The 22,623-nt window shown below is 36.3% G+C and overlaps 2 protein-coding genes and 1 long non-coding RNA gene across 9 annotated transcripts; 2 read left to right on the top strand and 1 right to left on the bottom strand.

Annotated features, from left to right (window-relative positions):
• Position 1: 1 nt before the first annotated feature.
• On the top strand, positions 2 to 1,951 carry LOC131522390 (uncharacterized). Its single transcript, XR_009266525.1, has 3 exons — positions 2 to 101; positions 280 to 306; positions 1,460 to 1,951. It is a non-coding gene; the product is annotated as an uncharacterized LOC131522390 (long non-coding RNA).
• Positions 1,952 to 2,957: 1,006 nt separating this feature from the next.
• Positions 2,958 to 15,639, bottom strand: etsrp (ETS1-related protein). Of its 3 annotated transcripts, none has more exons than XM_058747301.1 (9): positions 15,502 to 15,639; positions 6,644 to 6,871; positions 6,316 to 6,399; positions 5,286 to 5,396; positions 5,095 to 5,184; positions 4,798 to 4,995; positions 4,327 to 4,566; positions 4,098 to 4,216; positions 2,958 to 3,934 (listed from the first exon to the last, which is right to left on the bottom strand). In XM_058747301.1, the coding sequence occupies exons 3-9, from the start codon at positions 6,395 to 6,397 to the stop codon at positions 3,659 to 3,661; spliced, it is 1,116 nt and encodes a 371-aa protein (XP_058603284.1). In that variant the 5' UTR covers positions 6,398 to 6,399; positions 6,644 to 6,871; positions 15,502 to 15,639; the 3' UTR covers positions 2,958 to 3,658. The 3 variants fall into 3 exon arrangements, with proteins under 3 accessions (XP_058603284.1, XP_058603286.1, XP_058603285.1); XM_058747303.1 differs by having other exon boundaries at positions 5,286 to 5,363; XM_058747302.1 differs by lacking the exon at positions 15,502 to 15,639 and adding an exon at positions 11,898 to 11,914.
• fli1rs (Fli-1 proto-oncogene, ETS transcription factor-related sequence) lies at positions 9,050 to 22,600 on the top strand. Of its 5 annotated transcripts, none has more exons than XM_058747295.1 (10): positions 9,050 to 9,240; positions 15,531 to 15,736; positions 16,461 to 16,630; positions 18,720 to 18,923; positions 19,128 to 19,199; positions 20,274 to 20,342; positions 20,443 to 20,505; positions 20,605 to 20,652; positions 21,473 to 21,556; positions 21,690 to 22,600. In XM_058747295.1, the coding sequence occupies exons 1-10, from the start codon at positions 9,223 to 9,225 to the stop codon at positions 22,211 to 22,213; spliced, it is 1,458 nt and encodes a 485-aa protein (XP_058603278.1). In that variant the 5' UTR covers positions 9,050 to 9,222; the 3' UTR covers positions 22,214 to 22,600. The 5 variants fall into 5 exon arrangements, with proteins under 5 accessions (XP_058603278.1, XP_058603280.1, XP_058603281.1 ...); XM_058747298.1 differs by lacking the exon at positions 9,050 to 9,240 and adding an exon at positions 9,353 to 9,491; XM_058747294.1 differs by lacking the exon at positions 9,050 to 9,240 and adding an exon at positions 9,531 to 9,737.
• Positions 22,601 to 22,623: the final 23 nt, after the last annotated feature.

Genomic DNA, 22,623 nt, shown 5'->3' with positions numbered 1-22,623 from the left:
GTATCGGTTCACACTCCTAGTGGCGGTAGTGGGCGACTTCTTTGCAATCCGTCAAAAAAAAAAAAACGAAGACGACTTTCAGCGGTAGATGAGTGGAAGAGGTAAGCGTGATATACAATTTTTTGTTTGTTTTGTTTTGTAAAAAGTATTACAAGCTGTGAAAAGTGCATTTTCTTGGTGGCTTTTGTACAACGTTTTCTTCGTACCACACACAGTTTACAATCTGTAATGTGCCTGACAATATCTTTTTTTTCTACAAACAACTAATTTGCTCTCCAGGTTATGGATACAGAAGTCCATAAGCAGGTAATGTAATTGCATGGCATTGAAATGTTGTAACACTTTCTGTGAAGCCCATATTTACAATACATTATAAGGGTATTTTAAGGCATTATAATGAATGCATAATGCATTATAAAAAACCTTATAATATGTTATATCATCTTGTGAATATTCATAAGAACAGTTTTAATGTATTATAATATTTACTTATTAGTGGTTATAGCTTTTAAGAGTATGATGATTTATAACACACAGTGAACACATTGCATCCATTTAAGTTACAATGGATTATATTTCTCATAGTTATAATGTATTATAATATCTTGCCACCTTTCTTATGCTACTTTACTTAAAGCCATCAATGACCACTTATAAGTATAGTAATGATAATAGTAATATATTTTTTTCTCTCAAACTGCCATAAGATCTTTGAACTATTTTTATTTTAATATCAGTTTGATTATTTTGATGGTACCCTTTAGACAGCTGTTGTTAAGTAACTCTGCAACTGCATGTCAACTAGCAGTCATTGGAGTATTAGTAGTATATCTGCTAAATATATGCTAACACTTTATTTTGATGGTTCCCCAACAGACAAACTGACATTAATTTTATTTTTCAACTTAATTTATTACAAATAAAGGTAATGAATTAAGTTGAAAAAAAACTAATTTTTTTTAGGTGTTACCAATTGAAGTTTTTTTGTTGTTGTTGTTGTTGATCCAACTGTTCAATTTTACAGTGTAATTTTCTAAAGAATAAGGTACATTTTCAAAAGTATTAGAACACATCTCTTAACCTCCTAATCCACAATGTAATATAATTATTAAAACATGGTTTAAATTTAACAAAAAATATTTAATACTAATAATAATCAGTAATCAGTTTTGTGTAAATTAATGGTGAATAAACTAGTGTTTTGTCTAGTGGTTTTTAAAATAAATACTTCATTTAAAAATAGTAATAAAGTCTAATTTACTTGGCCTAATGTCGTCCCTTAAAATTTCTGGACACCATTTACTTGCATAGCATAGACCTACAGAGCTGAGAAATTATTCTTGAAATGTTTGTACATGTTCAACAAGAGAGTAAAGTCATGCATATTGGATGGCATGGGGAGAATGTTTTAAATTTGGGTTAACACTAGTGCTCATTGTGCTTCTTGTCTACCCACCAGGTTATGTTAGGAAGGGCAAGCAAGGCGAGCTCCGTAGAATTTATTCTGAAGCAATGCATCTGGGATTTTGCAGTGTCCACTGCATGCAAGTCTATTGTGCTGAATGAATGATTGTACATAATTTGATTCATCAGAAATAAAATAATTTACCCACCCTGAGATTTCAAATTAATACATTGATTTGTGTAACATGTTCTGAAGAACATTAGTCTGTCATTTGCTGTAATTTGATTTAAAAAAAAAAAAATGCAGTACAGACAAATGGTAACTGCATTTTCTTAACAGTACTCAACATTTTCTTTATGAATCACACATTTACCTCCTAAGTGCAATTGCATCTCACTTTAATGTTCCTTGGTAGGCTACTGTAGAATTGTAGAAGTGAAATGTTATATCCAGAAATATGCTTAAATTACTACAGTTAAAGGATTTAAAATGACACCATCACGAAGCATGGCAAAAGGTGTAAAGACATGATTTCAATGTTGAGAGTGAATGGTCTCAAAACTAAGATGACAAAAACTATGAATTTCAGTTTAAACTACTATGAAAATGCGTTATATTTATATAATTTTAAACTACGATGAAATCCAGCCTACTTGCGGCATAAGCCCCTCCCACTTGCTGTTCTCAAGCCCCTCCCACTTGCTGTTCTTGGCATAAGCTCCTCCCATTTGCAGGTCTCCGGGTTGCAGCGATAACTACATGGGGGTTTTCACGGAGGCTTGTACACGCATACGCCCCCTGTGATCTCAGTGTGTCGCCTGCATGTTTGTTTCCTTTTTGTTTCTCTGAGCAATGCACAAGTAATCACTCATGCACACGCCATATGTAGGTGACTTGCGCCTTTTAGAATCTCACAATCCATATAGTTTTCGTTAGATCTCAGGGTAGCAAACTTTAAAACATTTAACCCATCTGTAATAAGAGTATTTAAAACTTTGGGTGGCATTACTTCGGAAGAAGAATAAGCTTGTCTGCGTATGAAGAAAGATGTGTCCGAGTCCCACCGGGCCACACTGGGACCATTATCCAACAGGAGTGAAACCTGTGGGGGTCCGTGGCAGGAGAAGTGGGAGGGAGGCAGTGATGAGTTTGGGGGAGGCTCAGGACTGTAGTCCCTGTATCCAGCCCCGCTAATCTCCCTCAATGGCGGGGAGGACACATACTGTAAGGACGGAGAGGAGGTGGAGAGTGTAAGATGGGGCCCCTCGAGCTGGCCGAAGAGCTTGAAACACAACTGCACAGGTTCACAGATTCAGAATGTGAACACGGCCCTGAGCAACTCTGAAGCCTGATAGACAATAAATAATACATTGTTTGAAAATAATTAAATCAAAGATAAGCTTTGTGATGTAATAAATCAGTATATTTATATTTTTTATATCTATATTATTATTTATACTTTTTACAAACACTGAAACAAGATGTATAACATTTTTAGTAACAAACTAATGAAAAATAAGAAATTAGAAAATAATTTATGAACCGAAAATATTTAATTTTTTTCCTTTAAGCTTTGTGAATTAATAAATCACACTTTATCTATTATTTATACTTTTCTGACAAACACTGAAAAAGTATAACATTTTTTAGTAACACCAATTCATTTTTTGAAATAATTTATGAATAAAAAATATGATAAAGATTTTTCTCCTCTAAACTTTGTAATTTCATGCATTCATATTTCTTGCTGTAATATTTATACTTTTTACAAACACTGAAACAAGGTGTGTAACATTTTTCAAAAACACCAAAAAAATACTTGAAAATAATGATATGATCATTATATTTATACTTTTTGTCTATATTATTATTTATAGCTTTTCAACTTGAAACAGAGTAACAACATTTTGTAAAAAGGTGTATACTGTAACAATTTATTTACAAGAATACATAATCTGATGTCAAAACATCAGTTTACTTAAGAAAACAACAACAACAAAAAAACATTTACAAGATTAGTGTTCCAACGTCAAAAGAGGTAGCTAACAATGTTTTCTAAAGGCACGTAACTGCATTTGATGGCTGATCTCAGATCCATTGTTGAAAATCAACTCATTCAGAAGTCCAAATCAGTTTAAAGTACATATCTTTGAATGGAACTTCAGTCTTTTCTGTCCTTGCTATTTCCGGGGCATGACTTCTGATGTTTTACAGTTCATTTAGATCATTACGGGCATTTGAAAACATTCTTCTCTAATGTGCCCAGGACTCTGTGGTTTCCTCCGATCTGGCTGTGTTTATTACAGACTGTGGAGATGCACCATTTGATGGTGAGATGTTTAGACTTGCAAAGACCTCGTGTGCTGTTTTTCCAAGCATTCCTTGCACGTCACAAACAAAGCGGTAGACGTAACGCTTCCCCGCCGTTTTGTGAATGATGTTTTTGTGGTAGTAGTAGCGCAGGCCACGACTCAACTTCTCGTAGTTCATTTTTGGCTTGTTCTTACACTGGCCCCACCGCTTCGCCACCTGGAGAATACAAGGGAAAATGGTAAGTATCTTAAACCAACCAGTAAGACCACTTCAGAGCAACCGAGAGAATGTGAAAATGTCAGATGTAAAGATAACAAATGCCCTTTTGCTTACAATGTTTGTATGTACTTTTGTGTTTTCGTTGAACTATGAATCTTACCTCTGCAGGATCGGACATTTTAAACTCCCAACCATCTCCAGTCCAGCTTATAAACGTGTGGCAAGCAGAATCCAGCAGAAGTTCTAGAAGAAACTGCCAAAGCTGGATGGGTCCAGATCCTGATGGACAAAAACAACATTGAGTTATACATGTCAACAAGAACAAATGATTCTCACTCTCTGTTATGACAAATATTTATGCTTTAAGAGTTTCTATAACAATGCCTCACCTGGATAGGCAGACATGGGTGTCATTTCACCCTCTCTGTCTGATCTTTGAGATGGTGCGTTACGCCTTTTGGCCACACGGGGACAGAACTGCTCAGAGGATTTAGTAACTGGAGGTGATGAAGAGGATGCTGGCTGTCCAAGCATGGAAGTGCAGTAACTGGGTGAGGGATAATCAGACCAATATGAAGGCCTGCTCTGCTGCTCTGCCTCATACAAGGCATATGTTCTCTCAGTATCTCCTATACAAGAAAGACATGAGTTAATATTGATATAAAAAAAATTATGTGTGTAAAAATTATATATATTGTCCTAAGATAAGCATGCATTTTGGTTTTAGGACAACTTTGATGAGAGGTTTTGATCCACTTCAAATGCTGACAAGTATATAATTTAAGAACATTTTTATCAATATCTATCTAACAAACATACATATTTATTCACAAGCCTATGTGTGTCTCTCAAATGCCTACCCAGATGGTCCAAATTGACGGTACCGGATGCTCCTCTGTGATTTGGACCTTTCCCAGGTTGGTAATGGCTGCTGGTGTCCATCCCTGGGCTGAATGGACTGCTTTGTGCTGGAGTGCATAGAGGGACGAGGTTCTGGTAGGTTTGATTTGTTTCCTGAAAGGCAACCTGTTGCCTGTCTGCTACCATTCCTTCTGGAACTTTGGAGAAATTACATCGTATGAGGCCATGTCATTTAAAAAGGATTTCTAACATTTTAAGAAGAAGAGGGAAAATGAGTGGTGTCATTTGATACTTACTATTAGTATAGGATGCCCAACAGCTAAACTCAGGAAAGGAGTCCAGATTAAAGAGTCCTGAATCAGTGGAGTTGACTGCAAGAGTATGACCTATTAATTAAAAACACAAAAATGTTCGTAATCATTAAAGTACTTGTCTGCATTGTGATTTAATATAATGGATAGGAATATGTACATAATGAGATGGTTACCTTTAGAACTGTGCAAATGCTCCTTCTGGGGCTCTGCATATGTTTCTGGATACTGCTGTTGGGCAGGTCCTTTGCTGTCTAATAAAAAGGACAGGTCTTCACCACTGCAGTCTGGAGGTACATTATCAAAGATGTAAAATGAATGAGAGCCAGGAGAAATGGTGTATTCTAGAAATTAAGATGGCTCCAAGCCCTATTGTCAGCTTGGCATTGAAAAAGTCAACATGTGACCTGAAACGTTTGCCTTGTTTTTATCCAGTAAATTGCTCTACATGCTTTCCTCTCGCTTGTGATTCTTCTGATGTTTGAGAGTGTGCGGACCTTCTTCAAGCTCTTACTTTTTGGGAAACTTTTTTTGGTCTACGCACCTCAGTTGGATTATTTTGAAGGCGCGGTGAGTCTCTAGCTGTATTATAGAATGAACAATGGATCAATAATTGTGACCTCCCATAAAGTTTTCTACACCTAGTCTGAACTGTGCTGGAAATAAAAGGAAACACTAGTAAAGGGGCTATGACAGAGTGATGAAGAAGGGTGTAGGAGAGGGGGTGCTAAATCTGTTTGAGGAGGAAGTCTGGAGGAAAGGATTAGGAAGAGAGGGAGGGAGCAGAAAAAAAAAAAAACGGGTGTATCTTTAACCTGACCACCCCTTTTTTTCAACATCCATGGTTTGGACATTCCTAAATCTCAGAGCATGCATAGCCTGACATCCCCTTTTCCTGATGAGCTTTGAATTAGTGCACACAAACAAGATGTCAAGGTCTGATTTTTAGGGTTTTGACAGGGGTGTTGCAATGCTGGCTTTGCAGCTCAAGGACAACGGAAATGTTTTGCACGGACATTCAGGAAACAAAGCTGGAGAAATACTAAATCCCACAAAATCTGACAGATTTTCCCCTTGAGGGCAATTTGAATGTGATAACATCGAAGTCCATATTTGCAATTATCATTTATATATTGAGAGATAACTAAAGATTTTAATTTTTTAACGCTATGTGGAGAAAAAAAACGTGCCGAAATAAGATATTACCATATGAGCTGAAGTCAAATCCACCAGGAACCTCCTGAGTTCTGAAGTCTTCTGTATAAAATCCAGCTTGATACATTTCCATATCTGAGGAAAAACAACAATTTAGATAATTACCCTAATATGGAATATTCTTTTCACTGGGCAAATTTTGTTTTGTCAGCCTAATTATTCCATTAAAAACAGTCTAATTCTCACACCCTGTGTAGTATAATTTATTAACCATATCCATGCGTGTAAAGCAGCCAATTATTTTCAATGCCTCAAACACTGATTTAAAATCTCAGATCGCAAATAACAGATTAAAATCTTATTGAATAGAAAACCTTACCTTAAAGTTCTCACAGAGTCCTTATTCCAGATGTCAAGGATTTGCTACAGCTTCAATCTCTGCCTTAAAGCTCTGTTGACTGTTTCTGCTTGACTCAGGACCGTTATAAAGAGGCCGTGCGCGATGGGGCGTGTCCGCGCGTCTCGTGAAGGAATGCGTCGTGACTGCGGTTCCCTCCTTTTACTCCTCGTGACGTCAGACAGGAGTCACGACCACAGATTTGTTACCCTTCCATTCATAGAAAAGGTGTCCATGGGGAGTAGAAAAAACACATCACTAGACAGGTTTGATAGACATGTCCCTTCGGATTTTTTGTTTTTTTTCCTCGAACACGAGACCGTTTAACCTTAATGCTGTGATTCGATGTAAGATTAAAAGACTTAATCTCGAAAGACGATAGGTCTATGAATCTTTCGAGTTTTCGTAATTTAAATCACAGTCCGTTCAATTGGGCCTATTGTTTACTTTCAAAAATAAATGTTATTCGAATCTATGTTCCATGAAGAACCTTTAATATCTATGGAACGCGAAAGCATATTTGAAGTGGAAAACGGTTCTTTTAGAACGGTCGACTGAGCGATTTTTGGGGAACCCAATTGGTTCTTTGGCACAACTCCCATTTGGAACCATTACTTTTGGTGCTCTGAATGTGTGTTGATCATTCAGCTTCTTGGTGACGAGAAACTCTGGAAATAACATTGAAAGATGTACCGAAAAAACATCATTTGGTGACAAGGAACTCTGCGAAAGTGGTCAAAATGTAACATTTGACAATCAGTACAAACGGACGTCTGTCCCTCACAGCCTCGTTTTCATTCATAAAAAAACTGGATCTACCCTGATTGAGGTCAAACTCCTAATACATTTTAAAACCAACGCCCTGTTTTTTATTAGCTGGTCTATGGGGTCCTAATGATAAAAAGTAAAACAATTACTAACATTATTATAATAATGTCATATTTTGTTAACTTGTATACTAGCCTACAACAACGTTTTCGCTTTGTCTTGCGTCTAACTTGTTTTTTAAACCTTAGGAAACGAAATGCGTATAGCCTATATAAATTATACATCTTAAGCCCATATTTGTCTGAAATATATTACATTAATAAATGTCTACACCTATAGGCCTAGCTGAAACTAGAACAGTTAATGCTAATGTGCTGGGGTCTATATCACTTACCGATCTAAATACATTCTTATAATGTGACGAGAGGAGAAATGTTCTAACTGGAAGTTAGAAATAAGATCAATCAGAACCAGCAACTTTGACTTTAATGAGGAGTTCGTATCTTTAAAAGCCATTCAAGAGAACAATGGCCTGTAAAATTCCGAGTCGAGGAGGCCTGAAATCACGGCGTGAGTGCTTTGGACAGATAAGACCAACCCAAGGGTCTTGTATAAACAAACACCTCAGGCCATTTTCCTCCGGCGCGCAGAAAAAATACATCTGGAAAAGTAAGTTGCCAAATCGTGCAAGGCTTGAGTCGTGATTGAAGGAGCCCGCTCACTGAAGAGGATACAATCAGTGTCAAATTCCCACCGTGGCACCTCCACATGCGCACGCCCTGTCTCGAAAGGGTGAAGAGATGTTAAAAAAAAATTTAAAAAAATAGTAGACTATAAAAACATTTAAACACTAACATCTCTTCGTGTTACTAAAATACGTTTTCACAATAATTAAGATTAATGATTAAACTATCAAGTATTTATGGACTGGACAATCTATGAATCATCTGCTTTTATTCTTAATTAAGGACACATGGTACACAAACTATATGTGCATAACGCAACGGATTCTCTTTAGTTCCGAGAGTTTTGAAGAGCTTTTATGCAGCTGTTGATTTAGGATACTGATAAGGTGTAGCTTGTGGTTTGAGAATTCTAACTTAAGGCGCGATTTCCTGCCTATATATAGGCTATTTTTTTAATTTTGTATGTTTTAAGGTAAGTTAAAATATCTATAAATCAAGGTAAATAACATAAAACGTTTGTATTAATACCCGTTATGATCTTAGTCTTAAATGCTAATCAAAAAGCTATGAAAAGGGTGGAAAATATATAGGACCACCATAAAAGTGCAATAAGTGGTAAAAACAAAGATTTAGGTAAAATGTTCACATAGCTTATACAAATCAAGATCGCAGATCTTCGTTTAAGAGATTTTCACCGCTAATAAATGTTGTTCTTAAATGGAAAGAGGTCAGATTTGAATAAAGTACTTAAATTACTTTGTTACTGATTGCAAAACCTCATTATAATCAGAGAGTTTTAAACAGGAGGTTTTGGCTTAACACATATTCTGAGGAGTTAGTGCAATAAGAGTTCACCAATAAGGAACAGAGCTAGATGCTTTTGTGTGACTTCACTTCCCAATTTTAGAAAGGAGAGCTCAAAAGAAAAAAAAAAAAACCCGTTGCCATCCGGTTATGGTCTAAGCGAAAATAGTATGGTTTGCGCCGATGACTAAATGCGCCTGTGCATAGAAGTCGATGCGTTTGAGCTGGGTTATCAAACTACCTGGGTTTATATAGCTTAAGTTTACTAAAGTATTTTCTTCATGAACTCCACAGAAAACTGCAATGGACTGTACTATTAAGGTAGGCGTTTGATCTGGTTTATTGTCTGTTCTGAAAATGAGTAGCGAGTGCGCAACCACCCACACGGTTAGCGCGACTACTGGTGAGAGAGGCAAGGCGGTGATGCAGGTCCCCACTCTTTCCTTCTTGTACAAAATTTCCTCTTCCTTCCCGTTCGTGGTTGAATGTCGGCTCTTTAATAACACAAGAAACCGCTACAACATTTAGACTCAGATAAAAAACGAAATGGTGTCCACAGCGCGCGAGAGAGGGTATGCACAAATTTGTTACTTTAATTTTTGTTTTTGACAGTTACGCTCTAGGATGCAAAATGGTATATTTGATGATCGATCCAAGTTAGCCAAGTACATGTAGCTAACCTACTTTCTACTTACCATCTTAAGAACGACGAAAACTCACGCAAATGCAAACTGGAAAACAATGTACCGAATTTCACATATGGCACAATTATGGCGGGGCGCTCTCGAGGCAGGTGGCTTTATGGCGCCAACAACAAGGTATACTGTGGAGACTTTAAAAATCACAAAACGAAAACGTCTAGTATTTTTTTGTTTTGTATAATTTCGACTGGTTAAATCTGACGTGGCACTTTACAAGAACTAATAAGCTGTTTTATTGCATATATTGCATATTTTCTTTAGTTTTATTTGGATGGTAACATGTCATGGCAGAAAATGGTGGCAAGCAACAGTTAATATTATTATAAATACATTACGTGGCTAAGTGTTATTCGTGCTGAAAACGTTTCAGTAAAGCTACATAATGTTGATTATTAAGATTAGCTAAGCGAGTGGTAGGTTAGTTATTCTAGAACCTCGATTAATTTAGGGAGCTTAAACTACTACATTCATTAAAAAAAAACAAAACGAACCAAACCAAACAAACACAGGGGCTAATAATGAAAAAAAATAACTAACATCGCTAAAATCCCAGTCATTATTTGCGTAATGAAATTCATTTCGATGTTATTTAGAAATACTGTTGTCAACTGCTTATTGTTTGATAGTTGTTGTCTTATATGCTATTTGTATTATTTAGTACATAAATATTTTCGGTAACACTTTATTTTAAGGTGTCCTTGTTACACATTACATGTATTATAATAACAATAAATTATGCATAATTACATGCAATTATTCCTAAGTTAAATCCTAACCATATTGTAAGGACATGTAGTTAATTAGGCAAGTATTACTCAGTAGGCTTTCTTAAATGGGTAATTACACTGTAACAAGGACACCTTAAAATAAAGTGTATCCATATTTTCTTCTGTATCCAAATGACACTATTTTGTTTCAAATAGACATGGTTTTCAAACAAGCGCTCTTTAACGTGCAAGAATAATTTCTCTCAAATATAGGCCTATTCTAATTTCTCACTACGTTCTTTTTTTTCTTTTTAATTTGGCGAACAACTTTGAATGTGACGCATTGGGGTTGTTTTTATTGTTAATTCTGCAAAAACTGTGTTGGTTCATCTTGTCCTTTCACGCAATGATCACTACACATCCCCTCTGTAAACTAGAGCAGATGGGTAGCCAGTTGCATTCCTGTGTTTCGTGTTTGTAGTTATTCCATGCCTGATTTAGTTCTTTAAGGAATAATTTATAGCAAAGTGCTGGGCGCTTGTCAGGTGTCGTTATCAGAGCTGAGCAGGCTTCCTGTCTCAAACCTCAGACTTTCCGCACACACTTCCGCAGTCCCTCCTCGAAAAAAAAAGGCAACAAAGACTGACAAAACAAAATTGATTCGATAGATGTTCGATGCCAATGTATTGTTCTACATTTCAATTAAATTAGCCGGCCAATAAACTGAAGCGAGTTCGAACGTGCTGCGTCTCCACGCGCTGCGGCATCTTGTATTAATGCAGGTTGTTCCACAGAGAAGCGCCCCATCTCCACTTGCAAGATGTTGCTGATTAAAACTTGTGAAAACCACAGTGTTTTTGCAGCTCAGAGCGCAGCTGCGTGTCTCTTTGCAAAATCAGCATGCCTTAACGTCAACTTCTGCTTTCCTTCACTCTCGCAAACTGAACATGACTAACATCATAACTGTGAAAGTTCTAGCTCGAATGTGATTCATTAGCGAATTCTCGTGCGTTAAAGCTTTTAATATAGCCTCTCTTTAAAATTAACATTATATGACATTAGAAATTATAGCCTGATTATAAATATAAAAATGTAGCCTTACCTAATTGGCATTGCTATTACTATTTATATTAACATGATAATATTGATTCAATTATACTAGGCTAGATTAAATTAAGGCACTTTATTATTTGTAATTTATTTTTATTAAATTGACAAATTCGGGTAGTAACGAATAATTAAGCAATATACGAGTTCGAATCGATCAAACGAAAAAAATAAAACGATTTATTCCCTCAGTCGTGTCAGTTCCTGCGGTTAGGTAGGCCTATCAAAGCTGTATTTTGTCTCTTAGAATGAAGTGACTGCAGTTTCATCAGAGTCAATAAGCTACAAACAATATGAAAATTTACACATTATCTCAGTGATCGGCGAGACCGCGGGTTGGTTCGCACATTTTTCATTCTTTCTTGGTTATCTCTGGCGAAACAAGCAGTAAAATCACTCAACCGTGTGGAGAGGGGGTTAAAAACAGACACTACAAAACATACATGTAAAAATATTTTCTAACTTTCGTTGATGACTGAAGTTGTGTCCACCATCCCCAGGTTGTGGGGTTGGTTTGCATACTGTTAAATGAGAAAAAGAAACATTAGAAGAAGAAACAAACAGAATATATTATATATATATATATATATATATATGATGGCTTTAAAACCAAACTAACATTATTTGGCAGGACATTTTTGTACTATTCTTTTCTCTTAGTTGACATTTCGATCATATAATAGGAGGACTATAGCCTATACGTGTCCACCTTTATAAATTAATAATTTATTATTTTACATTTATACTCTTTTCATAAATTGTCAGAGGCGCGTCATTTATCAGTCTTTAAAATAATATAAATATTTTCCATATTGATATTTGAAATAGATTTCAAAGTTTTTCTTAAAAATAATAATGCCCGTCTTCCCTTATAATGTAGTTATTTAATGGGTTTACATGGCAAATAGCCCAAATTAAACAGTATTATTATGCATAAATGCATTTTATAAAACGAGTTAATAAATGTAGTTAAGGAATTGCACAATTAGGCCCTGTATTCATTATATTTAAAATGATAAAAATAAATCATAATAAACTAAATCATTGTGGAGCATGGCTACATGGTACAGTGCATTATTTTTACTGGTACAGTATTTTTTGCATGTCTGAATTTAGCATTTTACTGTGATTTTCACTAATACCTCAGACCAACAAATTAAGACTTCACAGCAGCAAACCAACTAGAATAGTATAAAGCCAATTGCGATAGAGAAAGAAATGTACAGATCAGACTGTGTGTCCCATATTACCCAATGTCCCATTATGATAATAAGCAAAGGGACATTTCTTAACCCCCATTTCATTACCAAAGATTGACCACATTGCTCTTCAGTGCTTCCTTTACTAGCATGCATCAGATTCAAACCTGTACACCTTTAAAAAAAATAATAATCTAATTTCTAGATTTACTAGCGGTAATCCAGTAAATCTGTTCGATTAATCACAGAATCAGTTTGCAGTGAGCTCCGCCCTCTGAGGGAGATTCGTTTTTTGTGCAAAACCTCTGAAACCTAAAAGCACCAAGGTTTTCTGTGCAGTGTTGCTCTACCACAAGTTGTGTTGTGACAAAATGCGAATTTCTTTCACAAGACCAAATGGAGGTCTGTTGCAATTGACTTGAAAACACTGCACGCATGTCACAGGCACGCAGCGGCACCAAGGACGGCACAACAATAGCATGACTGTGTTTATATGCATCTCTCTGTTGTTTTTGATGTGAGATGAACATTAATCTCACTGACCTCGACTCTGACATTTTGCACACAGCGTGCAGTTTGTGTTTGCTAAAATATTGCATTTGGTTTCTCAGCAACAGAGACCGATATGAAACTCATTGAACAGGAAGTCAGTTGTGGCATTGGTGGCCAGGGTAGAGTATGTTTATGTTCATCACTGTGGAAGAGAGAGCAGTACTATGTGTGTGGGGTTGTGGTTTAAAAGGTGCATAGGTGCAGAATAATTTTAACTGCAGAATGAAATACCAACTGTTTCACTCGCTGCAGTCTAGCTTGCTGTAAAAGAGAAGATGCAGAATACATCATTTATCCAACTAGCACATTTGCTTTTTGTATACTGATCCAAATGAATTGTTTTAAATGGTGTTGGACAATGCAATGCAATCTTAGTGCATGCCATCTCTCCTACACAGAGCAGAATCACGTTCAACCTCATCTGTGCCATAAGTTAAGGCTGTGGATTGCACTTTATTGTTGTACGCGTGTACACAAGACTGACGCTTGCAAATGCACACAGACTAAGCGGTGAAATGGTTTGAGTTCTCAGCTTGGCCTTGTTTTGAGCTCGCTTTCACTTCTCTACTAGAGCAGGACTTTTCATGGCCTTTATTATAGCGTGCGAGATAGCTAGTGCTATTCACAGCTAGTTCAATAGGAGAGCTAGAAATGATTAAGATTTGTGGCAGTATATTTAGTGAATTATTACTAGCAAAAATGGAAGATATTTCAAGAGAAACTAGTAATATTGACTTGTCACTCAAGTTTGCTAATTCACATTGCAACAACAAATCCATGCATCTATTCAAAAGCCCTTTTTCATCCACTTTCAAACAAAGCCGAGTGAGGCCAACATTCATCAACAAGTTTGTCTTGACTTAGCTTTTCCAGTTAAAAATTAGTCATGAATTTCACGTCACTGTAATTCTACTTCCTTGCATTCAAATTCTTATTCTGCTAGTTCAATTCAAATTCAGGCCATCTTAATTCTGAATTGACAACAAAACCCAAAGTAATTGGTGTTTGTTTGGACCATAAGAGAACATTCTTTCCTGGTAGTCTTGATCTGAAATATGCATGATATAAAATCCTTTGAACTTTATCTCATCAAAAAGCAATTTTATCTGTAAATACCGGTCACCTAAACTAAACACCGAAACGGATTCTTGTAACAAATTCGCAAGACTTCAGGTCAGGTGAATGCACCCTACAATGCTGCCTCCTCCCTGTTTGGTGACCCTCAACAGCATTCAGAACAAATTTGTTTTTCAGCTTTAAATGACCCACATTTCTACCACTCCTCTGTTTCCTATCTCATGCCCCATGCCAAAAGGTTTCACTGCACATGGGGGCCAGATTTCCTGTGAGCCACCGAAAAAGCTCAGTGCTGACGTATTTCAGCTCTAAAGACAATACTAAAGCCCTCTAAACAAGCTCCCTGAATTCAGCTATAACACAAACATTTATTCATGCACAAACACTTACATACATTTGAATGTTTAAAACATCTTTTTGAAGTTTCAAAGGGACACACCTAGACCAGAGTACTCGAGAGCAAACTACCAACACTAAACACAGGAAGAAAAGGCACAGATGATGTCTCAATTTCTAATTTGACTCTTGTGCCAAGTCATATCTACCTGGAAGCTGAAAAAAAAAACGCCCTAAACTATTCCGATAAACTTATTTTTCAGTTTCAAAATTAAAATCCCCTGTAGCTGAACAATAAGAGAGCATACAAGTAATTTTAGTGCTAGTTTTATAAGGTTTTGGACTCTAGCTAGTATAGCTTTTTTGAGTCAAAAGACTGAATTAAAAAGGTAATTTCTATTAACTCTACACTGTTAAAAAATAAAAGGTTCCAAAATGGGGTTTTCGCAGTGATGCCATAGAAGCAGCATTTTTGGTTCTACAAAGAATCTTTTACTGAACTGTTCTAAAAAGAACCATATTTTCTTAATGTGAAGAACATTTTAATAACCTAAAGAATCTTTTTCCACCATCAAGAACTTTTGTAAAATGCAGATGTTCCATGGTGTTAAAGGTTCCTTATGGAACAACAGACACCAATAAAGAACATTTATTTTTTTTAGAGTGTAGTTCCTCCCTAGAGTTTTTTTTATTTTTATTGTCCAGATAAACCTTAAGTTCATGCTCCAAATAAATTCTTATGACATCAGTTGCTGATTAAAAAAAATCATAGCATAGCGATAGTAGCGGAAACACGTAACATCTCTATTCTGGAATTACTGACTAAATGATTAAGTGTTATTTCTATTCTTACACTATGATTTGTTGTTCACCTAAATCAAGGACTTTAAGTGTTTTGCTTACATAACCAGTGTGTGTTGTATATTTCACAGGAAGCTCTATCGGTGGTGAGTGAAAACCAGTCCATATTCGAGTCGCCCTTCAGTGGTCCCCAGGCCATGCACATGAAGGGAGAGATCACCTCGCCTGCAGTGTTCAGACAGGGTTCTGAAGAGAGTGTAGAACCCACAGAGCCAGACTGGACCGGATCAGCCACACAGAACCCTGCGAAGAGAGCAGAACACATCAACGGAACCAGGTGGGACAACAAACCTTAATGTCAGAAGATCCAAGTCTCTATTTATACTCTCTTAAAAAAATAAAGGTTCTTTACTGGCATTTATGGTTCCATGAAGAAACATTTCAATGCACAAAAGGTTCTTTATACTGTAAAAAGCTTCCAAGTTTCTAAAACGTTCTTCACATTAAGGAAAATGGTTCTTTTGAGAACAACTGATCACTGGAAGGTTCTTTGAGGATCTAAAAATGGTTCTTCAAAAGGTATCACTCTGAAAATCCCCTTTTGGAACCTTTATTTGTAAAAGTGTAGGACTCTTTCCCTCAAAAGAAAAAAAAAAATTGTCCATCATTTACTTTCCTTCATGTCATTCCAAATCCATATGGCTTGCTTTCTTCTGTGGAACACAAACGGAGAAGTTTCACAGAATGTCCAAGCTGCTCTTTTCCACACAATAATAGCAGTGACCACATGCTGTCAAGAACCAAGAAAGGCACCATAAAATTAGTCAATACAGGTCATATTTCACAATGCTCATCATGCATGACATCTCATTCGCAAATCATGTTGCAATACATGTAAGAAACCAGTGCCATTTAGTATCACTGCTCAAACCTGTCGAAATGCATTTCCAGGAGACATCTGAATTTTGAATTAAACTATTCCTTCAATATCATAACCATGAGCATTCAGAACTAAAACATTTGAGCTCTTCCTTTCTTATTTTCTCTCATGCATGCCACAGCCGTGAGTCCCCAGTGGACTGCAGTGTGACTAAAAGGACCCGACACATGAGTAACAGTGATGGGGGACCGTTGGCCTACCAGGCCTCTTACCCAGAGCCACGGAGCAGCCCGCAGACTGCCACCCCACCCAGCAGCACCACAGAGGAGAAAAGGGTCATTGTACCAGCGGGTGAGATCTGTAGTAAAAAAGATCAAGTGTTTCACTGTTGTTTACACAGAAAAGCAGAGTCTGATTGTATATTTTTTGTATTAACTTAACATGAAAATGCATTCACAAACCTTTTTACTTTTGTAATGAGATATATGCAACATACACTGAGAAATTACTCACAGATGCATTCATTTAATCAGAAGTGACAGTGAAGACATTTAATATATTACAAAAGATGTATATTTTAAATTATTTTCTTGTTTCTACTCAAAGAATCCTGGAAAAAAAAAAAAAAAAAAAAAAAAAAAGTGATCACACTTTTCAAAGTTCTCACAAAAAATAAGCAGAACTGTTTCAATATTTATAATTTTTTCATTTTCTTGAGCACCAAATCAGTGTATTAGAATGATTTCTGAAGAATCATGTGACACTAAAGACTGAAATAATGGCTGCTGAAAGAGGAAAGGAATACATTTTAAAATGTATTTTGAAATATCATGCACCTTCTTAATGTTGACTGTTTTTGTTAAGACTAAAACATTAAAATGATTAAAAACTTAAATGACAATGAGAAATGTTGCCTTGGCAACTAAAATAAAAGCACTTAAACTAAAAATATAAAATTAAAAGCCAATTCAAAATATTAATAGATACACAACAGTATATAGATGATATTTAAACAACACCTGTTGAGTGTAATGTTATGTCTTGTAAAAAGGGAAGCATTTTAGCACCTGACAGATTTAGTCTGTAGTTGACCAATTTCTAAAACTAGAGGATGTATAGATGTCTAAACAAAGATATGTGGTAATTACGCGGTGGCCCCAGGTTCTTGCATCACTTAGGAACTTGTGCTTTGTGGGAAAAAAAGGCTAGTTTGCAATACAAGCATTGTAAAATAAAAAAAAAAATAAAAACACTGATGTGCTTCCTTCTGGTAGATCCCAGTAACCCAGCAGACTAAACTACAAATGATTGCACAGATTCCAACAGAGATAATCACTCTTTACTCCTAAACCAATTAGGAAGTTGAGTTATCTTCAGTGAGGCGTTTTGAAGGTCGTCGTAACATTATTAAAAAGGGCAGAGCGGTGGAGTCGCTCCATGCATTGTGCGACAGTGAGTGTATGGGATACCTCCTCATGAGTCACCCAGACCAAACAATTATAATGCTCATAATTCTCGGATATGGCGTCAAATTTCAAGGACAAATAAGAGGGTATGATGGCTTATAACAGGAGGTCTGGAATATGTAGAGAAACATTTCCGATAGCATTCCCATTCATGATGGCAGCTGAGCTGTGACGTAAAAATGGATACAAAGAGAAAAATATACCAGGCAATGGTTAAATTATTTATTATATATTCAAATATCAAATAAACAAAGACAGTGAATGAAAACATACGTACATGCACACACATATGTAATAAAAACATATATATAAAGAAGGGCTTTTACAAGTTTTATGTATGTGTTTGTGTGTGTATAAAATGTTTTTACTACATATGTTTTATTACGGATGTATATCTGCATGCTTAGGGGGGTTTGTTAAAAGTCAATGGGAGCAGGGGAGTCGAGAGAGAAGCAGATTTTGTAATATTGGCGTGTTTTTTTTTTTTTCGTGTTTTTCCTCATCCAATATTTTGAGGAGACACTGCCTCCCTTGCCTCCTCAGAAAAAACATCTCTGATAAATAAGTAAATATATAGGGGTAGTTGACGTATCCATGTGTCCTATGGTGTGACGGAAAAATGAAGAAAAAAAAAAAATACAAAAACACAAGATAAACCTCTCTCATGCTATTTGTAACTAAGAATGAAGATACATTTTTCTCATGTTATTTGTATGTTAAGTTTTTTCTCTACATTTTTGCTATGTCACACCATAGGACACAGTCCAACTAACTACCCATATATCAGCCAAACCATGACCCCTTGGCCCAAAACCCTTCCTGAAGTACAAAGATGTATCAGCACTATCTTACTGAGATTAAGAGCAGTAACAGAGAGTGCACTGACTTTTTTACCTCATGTTTGAACTCTGATAAGTCCCGTCACAGCTGAAACACTTGTTCCTCATTTTATTCTTGCTTCTGTCCTGTTTTAGACCCAGAAGTATGGACACAAGACCATGTGCGGCAGTGGGTAGAGTGGGCAATAAAGGAATACGGCCTATCCGATGTGGACTTGTCCCTCTTCCATACCCTGGATGGAAAAGCACTCTGCAAAATGACCAAAGAGGACATGATGCGCCTGACTACCGCATACAATACAGACATCCTGCTCTCCCATCTAAACTACCTCCGGGAGAGTAAGGAACTTCACCCGTTATTCCATATGAATAATCCATTACTAATTGTTAATTTGGTCAAGAAAACATCAGGAAAAACTATAAAGCGACTTTAATCATTTCAATTTATAACTGCATTGTTATTACATTGTGGAAAAGTTTGTGCCTATTTATGTATACACAGTAAATTAAGAGGGCTTGTTTTCTTTACTATTGTTTACTCAGGTAGCCCCACTTTTTCCTACCCCACAACCCCGACCAATACACAACCACAGCCTAGACTACAGGTTAAAGCTGGTAAGTCAAACTTTTTACTTCTGTTTAGAAGATAAAATTTAGTTTTATATATAGTTCTTCTGACTGTAAATTCTGATTGGATGAGCCGAATTTGCAACCTCTGTCCGAATGTACAGCACATTTTATATTAATGCACCAAAATGAGACGTTTCTTGTAACTAATGATCGTAAAGTTATTCCAGTGAACAATAAGCAATTGTGTGCCTAATAATATTCTTCTTATTAATTTTAATCAATGCAACTATTTACTAAACACGTATTTCATCAGAATGCGGTTCCCGCCCCATGATAAGTCACATGGTTATTTTTAGCTTTACTAAAATTCTTAAAGGGGTAGATCACCCTAAAAGAAGATATTTTTAAGAATATTGGTAACTAAACAGTTGCCGGTAGCCATAAACTTCTGTAGTATGGAAAAATACAATGGAAGTCAATGACTACCGGCAACTGTTTGGTTACCAACATTCTTAAAAATATATTTTGTATTCAACAGAAGAAAGAAACTCATTCAGGTTTGAAACAACTTGAGGGTGAGTAAATGACAGAATAAATTGAGTGAACTATCCCTTTAAATCTCCCATTATATACCCATTGAAAAAAAAAAGGAAATATTTTCTTGTAAAACATACTCCAATAAGTTATTGTACTGATATAATGCCAATGGCTAAGATCGAGTCTAGAGAGGTCCTATGAGGACTGTAGTTTGTTTCTTCAATGAATTTTGCCACAAGTGTTGCAAGGTTTTTGAATCGTAGCACTTTCAGACAGGAAACAGCTGCATCAGGACAGGAAGTAAGGGGTGTAGAGCTCAGGTTAGGATACAATTGTCTATTCTGTGGTAAAGAGAATCAGTTAGAACAAAAGGACAATTGCCCTGAGGAATTGTGTGCCATCTTCAGGCCTTCTTACGGTTTTGCTACTGGCTTTGTTCTGCCCTGCGTTTCTCCTTAGGGATCTTTAATGCAGTGCTTCCTTCCTTCTGCGGCTGCCCTTCTCCTTACTCTTTAAAGCCATCCTTTCCTGTAAAATCTCCCTTTTGTTAACTGCCTCCTATCTGACTTTGCCTCGGTACAGAAAACAGCTTTGAGGAGATCGGCAGAAGGAACAGTTGGTCTTCAAGCACCTTACCAGCTGTCCCAAAAGGTTGATCTGCATTCACAAAAACATCATAATGTTACAGAATTATATTGTATAAATGTGTTAAAAAAAAATAAAAAAAACCTCACCTCTTTAAAAATCACAGGTTCTCCAATCGAACATCAGCACAACACCAGAATTACAGAGCCTCCACCAAGACTTCCACAAGGTCAACAAGTGCCCCTTTAATTTAATACTCTAATTGAAATAATAAGCTTTTAATAACCTCAAAATATCTGATCAGTATTGTACATTTCCATCTTTGCAGACCCCTACCAAACATTAGGTCCCATCAGCAGTCGTCTTGCAAATCCAGGTAAGAAGTGACTAATCAGAAAACTGTATAAACATCAGTGTCAAATTATCAACAAATGTGGCCTTTTTAGGGTATGTAATCTTTGGATGCACAGATTGGGCACAACGTTTTGCCATTTTATAATTAAATAAGCAGCGAGATTAGACCATATGTGTGTTCAGTTATATGATAACTGAATAACTGAATTCCTGTTAATATAATCTGGACAAATTAAACATGCCTAAGGCAAAATAAAATTATATTTTCATTACAATACATTTAAATAACATATACATTTATCATTAAAAAGTTTGGGGTCAGTTAGATTTTTTTATTTTTATTTTTTAAAGAAATTAGTACTTTTATTCAGCAAAGTCATTAAAAACCAAAAGAAGTCTATTGCTGCACAGTTTCCACAATATATAAAATAATAAGCACCAAATCATCCATTTCTGAAGGATCATGTCGGACTGAAGACTGGAGTAATGGCTGCTGAAAAATTCAGCTTTGCCATCACAGAAATAAAATTACATTTTAAAATGTATTTTAATAGAAAAACAATATTTTAAATTGTAATATTTCAAAATGTTACTGTATTTATTGAATTTTTGATCAAACAAATACAGCCTTGGTGTGCATAAGAAACTTTTTAAAATCATTATAAAAAAAATAAAAATATATAAAAAAAGATCTTACTGACCCCAATCTTTAGTTTATATTTTTAAATATTGAGATTTGAAGGCCTGTAAAAAAAATAAAATAAATTAAAAAAATTCTGACAAACCAAGTACATCATGATTAGTATGACTATTAGTATGATGTTTGCCCGTTCTTTACACAGAAACGAAACCATTCCACACCAAGATCCGACCGACCAAACACAATTCTAACAACCTGCCTGTCACCAGCACTGAAAGGACTGTGGGTAGGTGTCTGACCGACCCACATTCTGTTTCTGTGTACAACATACATTAAAAAGGTCACATTTGGAGAAAACAACCTGCCTTAAAGCCCTTCCATCTGCTGCTAAAAATCTGACACTCTTTATTTTCACACAGGCTCTGGTCAGATCCAGCTGTGGCAGTTCTTGTTGGAGCTGCTGTCTGACAGCAACAACGCCACCATCATCACCTGGGAGGGCACTAACGGAGAATTCAAGATGACCGACCCAGACGAGGTAGCCAAGCGCTGGGGGGAGCGAAAGAGCAAGCCTAACATGAACTATGACAAGCTCAGCCGGGCCCTCCGCTACTACTATGACAAGAACATCATGACCAAGGTGCACGGCAAACGCTATGCATACAAATTCGATTTCCAGGGTATCTCCCAAGCCCACCAAAACCATGCTCCAGAAGGGGCCGTGCTCAAATACCAGGCTGAAGTGCCGTATGCGCAAAGCTACCACAGCCACCAGCCAAAAATGAACTTCATGGGCTCTCATTCAGCCCCTATGCCTGTTTCCACTGGGAACTTCTTTGGGCCTCCAACCACCTACTGGAACTCTGCAACAGGAGTGGTCTATCCCAGCTCACCCATGCCACGACATCCCAGCACTCACTCTCATTTGAACTCTTATTACTAAAGTCTAATTATAATTGGATTTCATATGAAAACCGAGTATAACATAACTTTTCGGGAATCTTCATCCAATGCCAAAACCTTTGTAGCAATACCAAACATCAAGTTCTCCACCTCACTGCATTTTTTGTACAGTATATATACACGCATAAACAAAGCTGTACGTCTTCTGGGATAAATTGTAAATAGGTCTTGCATATTTCATATAAAAGCATTGAGAAGACTGCTCTGACATTCCACAAAAACATGCATACTCATCTCTATTTTAAAATGTAATATTCCTTTGTAAGCATGTGCCATGTACAGTCTTTTTTTTTTTTTAAATCAAATAACTTCACTCCCCTAAGTGTCACATTATATTTCAAAACAATAAAACATGTAGCTCACTTAACGCATCTGTGAATTATTACCGTC

The sequence above is a fragment of the Onychostoma macrolepis genome, chromosome 16 (assembly GCF_012432095.1).
Source record: "Onychostoma macrolepis isolate SWU-2019 chromosome 16, ASM1243209v1, whole genome shotgun sequence".
Classification (NCBI taxonomy): domain Eukaryota; kingdom Metazoa; phylum Chordata; class Actinopteri; order Cypriniformes; family Cyprinidae; genus Onychostoma; species Onychostoma macrolepis.
The sequence above is the reverse complement of the archived record's forward strand: the minus strand, read 5'-3'. Positions and strand labels throughout refer to the sequence as shown.